Source organism: Salvelinus alpinus, chromosome 4, assembly GCF_045679555.1.
Source record: "Salvelinus alpinus chromosome 4, SLU_Salpinus.1, whole genome shotgun sequence".
Taxonomy (NCBI): domain Eukaryota; kingdom Metazoa; phylum Chordata; class Actinopteri; order Salmoniformes; family Salmonidae; genus Salvelinus; species Salvelinus alpinus.
Genome location: NC_092089.1, coordinates 94,787,593 through 94,800,347, shown reverse-complemented (window position 1 = coordinate 94,800,347; position 12,755 = coordinate 94,787,593). Strand labels below are relative to the sequence as shown.

Here is a 12,755-nt window from a genome sequence, read left to right as displayed (position 1 = left end):
TAATCTGCTTTTCCGGTTCCTATCTGAAGAAAGGCAGAGACGCATGGTTCCTTATCGCTGACAATGTGATTACTGCCACAGCTTTTCAGATTTGTTCTGCCCTGGTGCCTGGGCTGCACAGACTGTACTGTTCCCCCTGCTGCTAGCTTTTCTGCCCTGGTTGGTCAGCACTGTACCCAGTACTGTTCACCCTGCTGCCAGCTACTGGGAGTAGGCCTCACCACTGCTGAGCCAAGTTAGCTAGCTCCATAAGGAAATACTGACAACCAGATGTTAGACCAGAGTCACTGAAACTTGTGTGGGTGATATGTACATCCCACATGTCCACACTGGTGCTTGGGGAAAAATGTTTTTACACAATTTCATAATGTCAACATTTTATTGTGATAATCTCTTCGAAAACTGATTACGTTACAGAGAATGTGTTACACATTGACATGAACCCCTATACTTTAAATAATACTCCGGCGTAAATGGAATCTCTATTAAATAAGGCTACTGGTAATATCCATTTATTTCTCTTTCAGAGCAGGATATAAATAATTGGACAACAGCTTTAACTTCCTGCAATGGAATAATACATTAACATGATAATCATAACAAGTGGTTACATTAACCATCAAACTTCCCTATAAGGATTGCAACAGCTGATGGCAGTCTGATATTTCCTTCCATGACAGACGCATAGTGTTTAAAATAGGCTTATCCCGGAAGCCATTACTACTGTGTGTGCGCACAAGACTTTAAATGTTGATATGGAATTACATGTGTCCACCTGTGGCAGGTAAGAATGATAAATAAGCAGTATATTCATCTGCCATTACTCATGTCACATGACTCACTTGTCATAAACGAGCTTATATGATCATAGTTACTCTAATCAAAGTTGCTCTAAAAGCTACTTAGTTTAAGTTAGTTGTGTCTGGTCTAGAGGAAGAAGAAGAATCTCTTCTTGAGGATGTAGAAGACCGTGGCGAGGAAGAGTGCGAGAGCGAGGAAGATGAGCAGTTTGTCAGTGAGCTCCCTGCGGTTGTACTTAGTGATGAGCTTTCTCCCCAGCTGGATGGTTCCGGTCATGGCCTTAAACTCATCGTTGGTCTCCAGGACCGCCTGAGACGAGGTTGCTACGGAGGAGAGAGTCCACACTAGGCTTTGGCAAAGACTTTGTGTCTGGACATATCAAATAGCCAACTGTTGAAATGTGTCAGCTGCTTATGTTTGAATTGGAGAAAAAAAACTGTCCTTGTGTCCTCCCATTTGAGGGCTTTTCAAATCAAAATCAAATCAAATTTTATTGGTCACATACACATGTTCAGCAAATGTTATTGCTGGTGTAATGCTTGTGTTTCTAGCTCCAACAGTGCAGTAATATCTAACAATTCACAACAATACACACAAACTTAAAAGTAAAAGAATGGAATTGAGCAATATATACATTTTAGGACGAGCAATGTCGGCGTGGCATTGACTAGAATACAGTAGAATACAGTATATACATATGAAACTCAACTGTAAAATGGCACCAATTGTGCTATTATGTGTTCTTTTTCACGTTATTTGTAACTTATTTTGTACATAATGTTTCTGCAACCATATCTTATCGCAAAAAAGAGCTTCTGGATATCAGGACAGCGATCACTCACCTCGGATTAGACAAATATTTTTTCTACAACAAAGACGACGCACAGGACATTCTCCAAACACCCCACAGGTCCGACATCCCCGTTATTTGCAAGAGGAAGCGACGCAGGTACAGAGGACAAAGAGCCGGATGCCTGGTCAGGACCCGGAGAAGGCGACTGGGAAAGCTGCCGTTACCGTCAATACTACTTGCCAACGTGCAATCATTGGACAATAAATTAGACGAGGTACGATCACGAATATCCTACCAACAGGACATTAAAAAGTGTAATATCCTATGTTTCACGGAATCGTGTCTGAATGACGACATGGATATTCAGCTAGCGGGATATACGCTGCACCGGCAAGATAGAACAGCACACTCCGGTAAAACGAGGGGGGGGGGGGGGGGGGGGGGCGGTCTGTGCATATTTGTAAACAACAGCTGGTGCACAAAATCTAAGAAAGTCTCTAGATTTTGCTCGCCTGAAGTAGAGTATATTGGGCTAAATTGCAGGCCACACTACTTGCCTAGAGAGTTTTCAGCTATACTTTTCGTGGCTGTTTATTTACCACCACAGACAGATGCTGGCACTAAGACCGCACTCAGTCAGCTGTATAAGGAAATAGGAAACCACTCACCCAAAGGCGGCGCTCCTAGTGGGCGGAGACTTTAATGCAGGGAAACTTAAATCAGTTCTACCAAATTTCTATCGACATGTTAATTGTGCAACCAGAGGGAAAAAAATTCTAGATCACCTGTACTCCACACACAGAGATGCATACAAAGTTCTCCCTCGCCCTTCTTCTGGAAAATCCGACCACAACTCTATCCTCCTGATTCCTGCTTACAAGCAAAAATTAAAGCAGGAAGCACCAGTGACTCAGAATATTAAAAAAGTGGTCAGATGAAGCAGATGCTAAACTACAGGACTGTTTTGCTATCACAGACTGGAACATGTTCTGGGATTCTTCCGATGGCATTGAGGAGTACACCACATCAGACACTGGCTTTATCAATAAGTGCATTGAGGACGTCGTCCCCACAGTGACTGTACGTACATACCCCAACCAGAAGCCATGGATTACAGGCAACATTCGCACTGAGTGAAAGGGTAGAGCTGCCGCTTTCAAGGTGTGGGACTCTAACCTGGAAGCTTACAAGAAATCCTGCTATGCCCTGCGACAAACCATCAAACAGGCAAAGCGTCAATACAGGGCTAAGATTGAATCATACTACACCGGCTCCGACGCTCATCTTATGTGGCAGGGCTTGCAAACTATTACAGTCTACAAAGGGAAGCACAGCTGCGAGCTGCCCAGTGACAGAAGCCTACCAGACAAGCTAAATCACTTCTACGCTCGCTTCGAGGCAAGCAACACTGAGGCATGCATAAGAGCATCAGCTGTTCCGAACGACTGTGTGATCCCGCTTTCCGTAGCCGACGTGAGTAAGACCTTTAAACAGGTCAACATACACAAGGCTGCGGGGCCAGACGGATTACCAGGACGTTACCATGTGCTGACCAACTGGCAGGTGTCATCACTGACATTTTCAACATGTCCCTGATTGAGTCTGTAATACCAACATGTTTCAAGCAGACCACCATAGTCCCTGTGCCCAAGAACACAAAGGCAACCTGCCTAAATGACTACAGACCCGTAGCACTCACATCCGTAGACATGAAGTGCTTTGAAAGGTTGGTCATGGCTCACATCAACACCCTTATCTCAGAAACCCTAGACCCACTCCAATTTGCATATCGCCCAAACAGATCCACAGATGACGCAATCTCTATCTCACACTGCCCTTTCCCACCTGGACAAGAGGAACACTTATGTGAGAATGCTGTTCATTGACTACAGCTCAGCGTTCAACAACATAGTACCCTCAAAGCTCATCACTAAGCTAAGGATCCTGGGACTAAACACCTCCCTCTGCAAATGGATCCTGGACATCTGGATGGGTCGCCCCCAGGTGGTGAGGGTAGGTAGCAACACATCTGCCACGCTGATCCTCAACACTGGAGCTCCACAGGTGTGTGTGCTCAGTCCCCTCCTGTACTCCCTGGTCACCCACGACTGCATGGCCAGGCACGACTCCAACACCATCATTAAGTTTGCAGACGACACAACAGTGGTAGGCCTGATCACCGACAACGACGAGAAAGCCTATAGGGAGGAGGTCAGAGACCTGGCCGTGTGGTGCCAGAATAACAATCTATCCCTCAACGTAACCAAGACTAAGGAGATGATTGTGGACTAGGAAAAGGAAAAGGAGGACCGAGCACACCCCCATTCTCATCGCCGGGGCTGTAGTGGAGCAGGTTGAGAGCTTCAAGTTCCTCGACAACTTCCTCAACAACAAACTAGAATGGTCCAAACACACCAAGACAGTCGTGAAAAGGGCACGACAAAGTCTATTCCCCCTCAGGAAACTAAAAAGATTTGGCATGGGTCCTGAGATCCTCAAAAGGTTCTACAGCTGCAACATCGAGAGCATCCTTACTGGTTGCATCACTGCCTGGTATGGCAACTCCTCGGCCTCCGACCGCAAGGCACTACAGAGGGTAATGCGTATGGCCCAGTACATCACTGGGGCTAAGCTGCCTGCCACCCAGGACCTCTACACCAGACGGTATCAGAGGAAGGCCCTAAAAAATGTCAAAGACCCCAGCCACATCAGTCATAGACTGTTCTCTCTACTACCGCATGGCAAGCGGTACCGGAGTGCCAAGTCTAGGACCAAAAGGCTTCTCAACAGTTTTTGACCCCAAGCCATAAGACTCCTTAACAGGTAATCAAATGGCAACCCGGACTATTTTCATTGGTTGCCCCTGCCCCCCAACCACTCTTTTTACGCTGCTGCTACTCTCTGTTTATCATATATGCATAGTCACTTTAACCATATCTACATGTACATACTACCTCAATCAGCCCGACTAACCGGTGTCTGTATGTAGCCTCGCTACTTTTATAGCCTCGCTATTGTATATAGCTTGTCTTTTTACTGTTGTTTTATTTCTTTACTTACCTATTGTTCACCTAATACCTTTTTTGCACTATTGGTTAGAGCCTGTAAGTAAGCATTTCACTGTAAGGTCTACTACACCTGTTGTATTCGGCACACATGACAAATAAACTTTGATTTGATTTGAAATGGTGGAACCATCACCATATTGTTCTCACCAGTGGTGCAGTGGAAGGTAAACACATGCATTTACGCACCTTTTTTATGTTGCTCAAACGTTTACCCACCTATTGCAAAAAAGTGCATTGTAAATATAGGGAGCATTACTTTATTCACTGTGAAAGGCGATCAGCGTTTACCCACTTTTTACCACTACATCACTGCTTCTCACTCATCTAGTTCTTCCAGATGTGTAAACACTGAAAGAAAAGGGAGCTAGGGGACGGGGTCAGGGGCCGAAATTATAAACACTACTGTCCTCTCAGAAACACAGACTACGACATGATTTACACTCTGTACTCTAGGGGGCGCCACTCACCCAGCGTGGTCATGGTTTCCTCGCTCTGCGTCACCTGCTGTGACATCATCCGGCTGATGCTCATCAGGCTCTCAGTGATGTCACTGGACGACTGGGCCAGCCCCTCTTTGGTCACCTTTCTGATTGGAGGAAAAAAATAAAGATATTCTAAATCTTCAGAGTAACAGACAACAATAAGACAGAAAGTATAAACACACAGTGAAATAAGGGAACGACAATGAAACACTACAGAAGAGTATCTAGAAACAGCCAATATCTGTTTACCTATGTCTAAGTTCACTATCTCCTCCATAGAGAAGAGATTCCTTCTCCAGGTTGTCCAGTGACAGTTTACTGGCCAGGTTGGCCTTCCTCCATGCTGTCTGGTTACTGCAGGGATAGGAAACATACCGTTTCATTAGGATGCTTGCTTATAGTTTATGCACTAGCACTATATGTAAAAGGTCTATGGAAAACACCAGGAAACCATTCTAATGGAGACATGCATCCCACTAACTACTACAGATTGGATCCAGTACTGAAGAAACAGCAGTAATCCACACTCCTACCATGCTCTCTTACCTGACCATCTGCTTGCGGTGTCTGTCCACCTCACTGAGTAGCGCCAACTTGTCTGACTCCTTGTCCTGCTCCCTCCCCATCTGATCTAGGTCCTGTCAAACAGTGATAATTTCGTCAACAATAACTATGACGAAAAATACTCGTCAAGTACCTATTTTCCCTGACTAAAACTATGACGATTACGAGACGCCCTGGGGGAAAAAACATAACTATTACAAATTACTTTTCATTTTAGTCGACGAAAATGTGACGGGACAAGAATTCCATGTGAGATTAATCAACATTTAATTTAACATGAAGCTCATTTTCATCCATTTTGTCCAATCCTACACATGCATGCAGAATATTTCATGCAATCCTCTCATTGGCAGAATTGACATCTTTCAGTTGGTCTGATTGAGCGGAGTTGATCTGCTCTCTCACACAGTTCCCAGGCGGGCTCCTCAGTCACTCCTCAATCTTCTGAATGGATGTGAAGCCAGGACAATGGACTTGTAACTAACCTCAACTATAAAAATGTTTTACTCTCGCACTCTTACTTTCAAGGCTATTTTTGCTTTGATCACATCAGACGCTCTATTTTCTCATGTGCGCTGTTACTCATTAATCTGTGTTGCCGCTCTCGCGCCGCAGACCGTAAACGCGACTTGCTGTTGCTTTTTTCCTACACGAAAAACTAATGCTATTTGTTGAATATTAGAAGTACATTAATACTTCTGCCATTTTTGTAAAGCTCATATCCCATTTTCAATGAAACCACTTACAGTTGAAGTCGGACGTTTACATACACCTTAGCCAAATACATTTAACAATTCCTGACATTTAATCCTAGCAAAAATTCCCTGTTTTAGGTCAGTTAGGATCACCACTTTATTTTAAGAATGTGAAATGTCAGAATAATAGTAGAGAGAATGATTTATTTAAGCTTTTATTTCTTTCATTACACTCCCAGTGGGTCAGAAGTTTACATACACTCAATTAGTATTTGGTAGCATTGCTTTTAAATTGTTTAACTTGGGTCAAACGTTTAATGTAGCCTTCCACAAGCTTCCCACAATAAATTGGGTGAATTTTGGCCCATTCCTCCTAACAGAGCTGGTGTAACTGAGTCAGGTTTGTAGGCCTCCTTGCTCACACACACTTTTTCAGTTCTGTCCACAACATTTCTATAGGATTGAGGTCAGGGCTTTGTGATGGCCACTCCAATACATTGACTTTGTTGTCCTTAAGCCATTTTGCCACAACTTTGGAAGTATGCTTGGGGTCATTGTCCATTTGGAAGACCCATTTGCAACCAAGCTTTATCTTCCTGACTGATTTCTTGAGATGTTGCTTCAATATATCCACATAATTTTCCTTCCTCATGATGCCATTGATTTTGTGAAGTGCACCAGTCCCTCCTGCAGCAAAGCACCCCCACAACATGATCCTGCCATCCACGTGCTTCACGGTTGGGATGGTGTTCTTCGGCTTGCAAGCCTCCCCCTTTTCCTCCAAATATAACAATGGTCATTATGGCCAAACAGTTCTATTTTTGTTTCATCAGACCAGAGGACATTTCTACAAAAAGTATGATCTTTGTCCCCATTGGCGGGTGCAAACCATAGTCTGGCTTTTTTATGACGGTTTTGGAGCAGTGGCTTCTTCCTTGCTGAGCGGCCTTTCAGGTTATGTCGATATAGGACTCGTTTTACTGTGGATATAGATACTTTTGTACCCGTTTCCTCCAGCATCTTCACAAGGTCCTTTGCTGTTGTTCTGTGATTGATTCGCACTTTTCGCAGCAAAGTATGTTCATCTCTAGGAGACAGAATGCGTATCCCTCCTGAGCGGTGTGAAGGCTGCGTGGTCCCATGGTGTTTATACTTGCGTACTATTGTTTGTACAGATGAACGTGGTACCTTCAGGTGTTTGGAAATTGCTCCCAAGGATGAATAAGATTAGTGGAGGTCTACAATTTGTTTTCTGAGGTCTTGGCTGATTTCTTTTCATTTTCCCATGATGTCAAGCAAAGAGGCCTTGAAATACATCCACAGATACACCTCAAATTGACTCAAATTATGTCAATTAGCCTATCAGAAGCTTCTAAAGCCATGACATAATTTTCTGGAATTTTCCAAGCTGTTTAAAGGCACAGTCAACTTAGTGTATGTAAACTTCTGACCCACTGGAATTGTGATACAGTGAATTATAAAAGTTAAATAATCTGTAAACAATTGTTGGAAAATTGTTGGTAAAATTACTTGTGTCATGCACAAAGTAGATGTCCTAACCGACTTGCCAAAACTATAGTTTGTTAACAGACATTTGTGAAGTGGTTGAAAAACGAGTTTTAATGACTCCAACCTAAGTGTATGTATTTGGGTTAATTGGTCAGCACTAATATTTTGCTTTGCCTTTTAGGTTATTATCCTGCTGATTGGTGGATTTGTCTACCAGTGTCTGTTGAAAAGCAGACTGAACCAGGTTTTCCTCTAGGACCTTATTTGCCTGTGCTTAGCTCTACCCTTTATTTTTCTACAAAAAAAACTCGCTTGTCCTTGCTAGTGCTGTTGGGGTGACAATATTACCGCCACACCGGAAGTCATGACTGCAGTAAAATGCCACATGACAGTCGAATCACGGTGATCTCCTTTTATGCACTCTGGACATGCTTTGGTAGTACCGAACATGCTAACTACCATCCGATCACTAACGACCTGGTAGTCAGGGCTCTATTGTCCCGCTAACTCCTCTGACAATGAAAATATAATCGAAAATCACATCAATCACTTGTCATCAAATCAGTAGACTTATTATACTTTCAAAACGAACGTCACTGTGATGATCAATTTGAAGAAAGCTGTTCCACAGCAGGTTGAAACAGTGTACAACGTGGATGTTGTTTAACCACTGTTTGATCTCACTGCGCGAAAGGTGATATTCCGCCCAAACGCTGTATGCCATCGACACTCCAACCTTGTTCCTGTAGCTAACCAGTGCTTAATTTTGGAAACCAAGTTTGTTTGGGAACATCGATGGTAACATGTTTTCGCAACGAAACATATTTCACTAAACTGTTGACAGCCTGTCTACGAAACCTAGAAAGGAATAAAGGAGAGAGAGGAGGAAACGCATGGTGGTGAGATATTCTGTATAGCTAAATGTAATGTGTCACTCAATTAATTATGAAAATATAAAACATTCCCTATTCCTAGGCTATTCAAAATCAAATACAAATTCGCTAATTGTAAGCTAAGTGTAAGCAGCCCTGCACAATCAATGAACCAACAGCATCGCCTAGGGCTCTATGTTCTCTCCCAGACTCATGGATATACATGTTGGAGAGTAGAATAAGGTAACCAGTCCATCCAGTATGCATAATAATACAGCCCACACTCAAAGACGGTTACTCTAATTTGTTTAATTTTGGAGAACAGGCTAGACCAATTATGTACCAAAGATCTTTAATCAGTTTTGTTTGATGTTTTTCTGCCATGAGTAATATGCAGTAGGCTATGTATTGTATAAGGGCACAATCATAGTGTTAATTCCGTTTTTTGGGCTCATAAGCCTATGCATAAACTCTAATATGCGTCTGGGTGTTTTGAATGAATCATCACCTTAGAAAGCGCTGTCCGTTTCGTTCTGTTAGGCTTTAATGCGTGGAGTGAAATAAGTCTTCTTATATTTATTTCTCAACTGCTCATATTAATAAGCACGTGCTCTGCTATAAAACCCAAGCAGACTACAAAACAGACCGGCGGGAAAGCGCTTGGCCTCCATTCGCTATTCCGAGTGAATACAGATGACATGTATTTTTTCCCCTGCTCATTTTATAATGAATGGTGCATTCTAAATCGAAACTAATTGTACCTACTGTATTTGTAAAGACAAGATTATATAGAGAATTGTCTGATGTGAAAATATGATCACTTGATGAGAGAACATCTATGCAACCTGAGGCAAGGAACCCGAGCGCAAGCTTTTTTTGCTATTTTCTCAAATCATCACAAGCCTATAGTCGCACCATGCAGCCCACATATGTTTTGATTTCTAAGACATTCTAATGTTTGTATCATTCACAACACAAGTTGCCAATTAACTCTAAATCTAGCATATAGGACCTGTTCCTAATGATCATTTTTACGCTCAACATAGCCACTTCATACGCGCACTTGCTCTGGAATGGGAAGAATATAATTTATATTTTATTAATCGAAGCTCAATTATATTATTTTTACTATAAAATCATATACAATAATTTTACGGGACTTATAAGCATATCTTGTCAGCTAAATGAACAAGCCTACAGCCTATGGCATGGAGTTTATAGCCAGATAACATAGGCCTACAGTAGACCAACTCATATTCTGTTCTTCTGAAATACTTTTTCGTCATATCATGTTTCTTTAGACTTGACAAAATTTAATAGTGTATTTATTGTGATGATGTATATTACATTTATTCGATTTTTTGAAATGTAGATGTTCCAAAGGCTTGCATCAGTGGTATGAGTGGTGTCCTGGAGATGCTAAACGTGTTGATGTTAATTAAACGCTGCAACTGTTTTAAAGTCGCCATTAGCCTCATGGTGAAATCACTGAGTGGTTTCCTTCCTCTCCGTCAACTGAGTTTGGAAGGACGCCCGTATCTTTGTAGTGACAGGGTGGTTGATACACCATCCAAAATGTAATGAACTTCACCATGCTTAAATGGCGATTCAATGTCCACTTTTTCCCCCCTTCAATTTTACACTCACCCAACCTTACAGATAGATAATTGTATATGTGTGGGGTACAGAGATGGGTTAGTTGTTCAAAAATCATGTTAAACGCCATTATTGCACACAGCGTGAGTACATGCAACTTATCACTTAAGCAAATTTTTATTCCTGAAATGATTTGGGCTTGCCATAACAAAGGGATTGAACACTTATTGACCAAAGACAGTTCAGCATTTCGTTTTTTTATTACCGTGTAAACATTTCTAAAAACATGATTCCACTTTGACATTATGGTGTAGATCAGTGACACATCTACATTTAATGAATGTTAAATTCAGGTTGTAAAACAAGGAAATATTTCCTGAAGGCACTGTATCTAGCAGTGGCCATCTGGCTAGTATCAAAAAGGGCTTTCTACAAAATAGCAACATCAGCGCCAAAGATTTGTATTGTTACATCTGTGTCAGCAGAGATAGTTTGGAATCTAGACCATAAGCAATATGCACAGATATGCATTTCCAAACAACGCTACTGCCACCTTCTGGTTTGGAGTATTATAACAAGGCTGAGTAGATGACGTCTTCCAAGGTCTTTGCTGTGTGAACCTTTAGATAATATTGACCGTTGACACTGTTCAGAGGTGCTATGTACTGTCGGCAGGCAAACGTTTGACAATCCTACCGGTGTGTCTGAGCTTTTAAAGTTGGATTTATTTGGATAGTCCATCTGTAGATGCTCTACAGACTATATAATAACCCTAAACATAAATCTTAACCTTATTCTAAACCTAAGCAAGCAGTTGCTTATCAACCTATAGTTTGTTGATAGTATGACCACCTGTAGAGCAAATCCAGACAATCCAAATAAACTGACCGAAATTACTAAAATCTTATTACGACTAAAATGTATTTTAAAGACAAACTAAGACTAAAACTAAAATTGCTGCCAATATTAACACCACTGTCAAACACTCAGTTATGCGTCCTACAACTAACATTGATGGATACAGCTCAATATGAACTGATGTATCCAAGGTTTGAATCTCAATAGTCTTAAGAGGCTTCCTCAGTCTCCCCTCAACATTTCTGATAGATCTGGACAGGTGAAATCTCCACCAGGCAGTTGAAGGACAGGAAATGAGGAATGAAGGCTATTTGTTTTTTAGAACATTGAAATGTATTTGAGACAGGAGGATTAACTGTCTCTTACCTGAATCCGTAGCCTAAGGTTGTTGAATTTTGCTTTCACTTTGGCATTCAACTCTGTCAGCTTGACGTGTGGTCCTATACACTCATTGACATCCTAATGTCAATGAGTAAATGAGAGATATAGATAAAATCAGACAAATGGCTTTTGTCATATATCCAAAGGTTCAAAAAGATGATCAGTCCAAATCTATTCAGACTCCCGGCCATTGTACCAAAATGGGTCAGTGGCAAACTCAACAAAAAAAAGATCAAATAGCCCAACCAGCTGCGACAGAAAATAAGGTTATTCTCCACAATGAGTACATGACAACATACAATATCGTTACATTATATGGTATAGAACAATAACCTACTGAATCAATATTCATACCTGCACGAGGGCTTTTATTTCCAAGTCATATTTGATGATTTCTTGCTCGCATATTCGGACGTGGACATCCGAGGACGCCATGTTTGACAACAAACTCGTCTACGGCAAATCGCGAGGAGTAACTGAATTGACTTTCCCATAGTTCGTAAAAGTGGCGCGTCTCTTTACTTGCACAGCAAAGAGGGCATTTCGGTCGTGAGCAACAACAACCGGTTTAACAAAGCAAAAACATGTAAATCAATACGTGGATTGATTGATGGCGTTTAATATCTAACATTTCTAAGGACAATAAAGAACACATGGAATAAAAAAAAAAGAGGCTGCATTACATGCAACATACATATTAATTTATGGGGTACGTAGAGTCCAATAATGGACTAAAGGAGCCTAATGTTACTGTTTAGAGGGGAATTAGCTCTGGCAGCCAAAACAGCCAAATACTCCATCTAAACATGAATCGATTCTCCATTGTGGTACGGTTCTAGAAAAGCCCTCTACTTTCAAACCACATCAAAATAATTTCAAAAATGCAAAACATATACTTACTGCACTGATTTAACACAGTTGCATCTGACAGTACTTTTCAGTGACACGTTTGTGGCGTCTTTCTTCCGTTTACACACAGGTGTTTGGAGACACAATCACAGGTAGCTAATTTAGCATGTAGTCTCTTCTCTCTTCCTGTCTTTTTTCCCATAAACAAAACGCTGTAACATGGAAATATGGCAGTGTGGGAACCCTAACCTATAAAAGTGATGCGTGTTAACGTTTAGAGCAACAAA

General features: G+C 41.6%; 1 protein-coding gene across 2 annotated transcripts; it reads right to left on the bottom strand.

Moving 5' to 3' along the window:
• Positions 1–365: 365 nt before the first annotated feature.
• LOC139574699 (vesicle transport protein SEC20-like) lies at positions 366–12,072 on the bottom strand. 2 transcript variants are annotated; one of them, XM_071399512.1, is made up of 6 exons: positions 11,974–12,065; positions 11,605–11,697; positions 5,691–5,782; positions 5,394–5,498; positions 5,130–5,248; positions 366–1,124 (listed from the first exon to the last, which is right to left on the bottom strand). In XM_071399512.1, the coding sequence occupies exons 1-6, from the start codon at positions 12,052–12,054 to the stop codon at positions 928–930; spliced, it is 687 nt and encodes a 228-aa protein (XP_071255613.1). In that variant the 5' UTR covers positions 12,055–12,065; the 3' UTR covers positions 366–927. The 2 variants fall into 2 exon arrangements, with proteins under 2 accessions (XP_071255613.1, XP_071255614.1); XM_071399513.1 differs by lacking the exon at positions 11,605–11,697 and having other exon boundaries at positions 11,974–12,072.
• Positions 12,073–12,755: the final 683 nt, after the last annotated feature.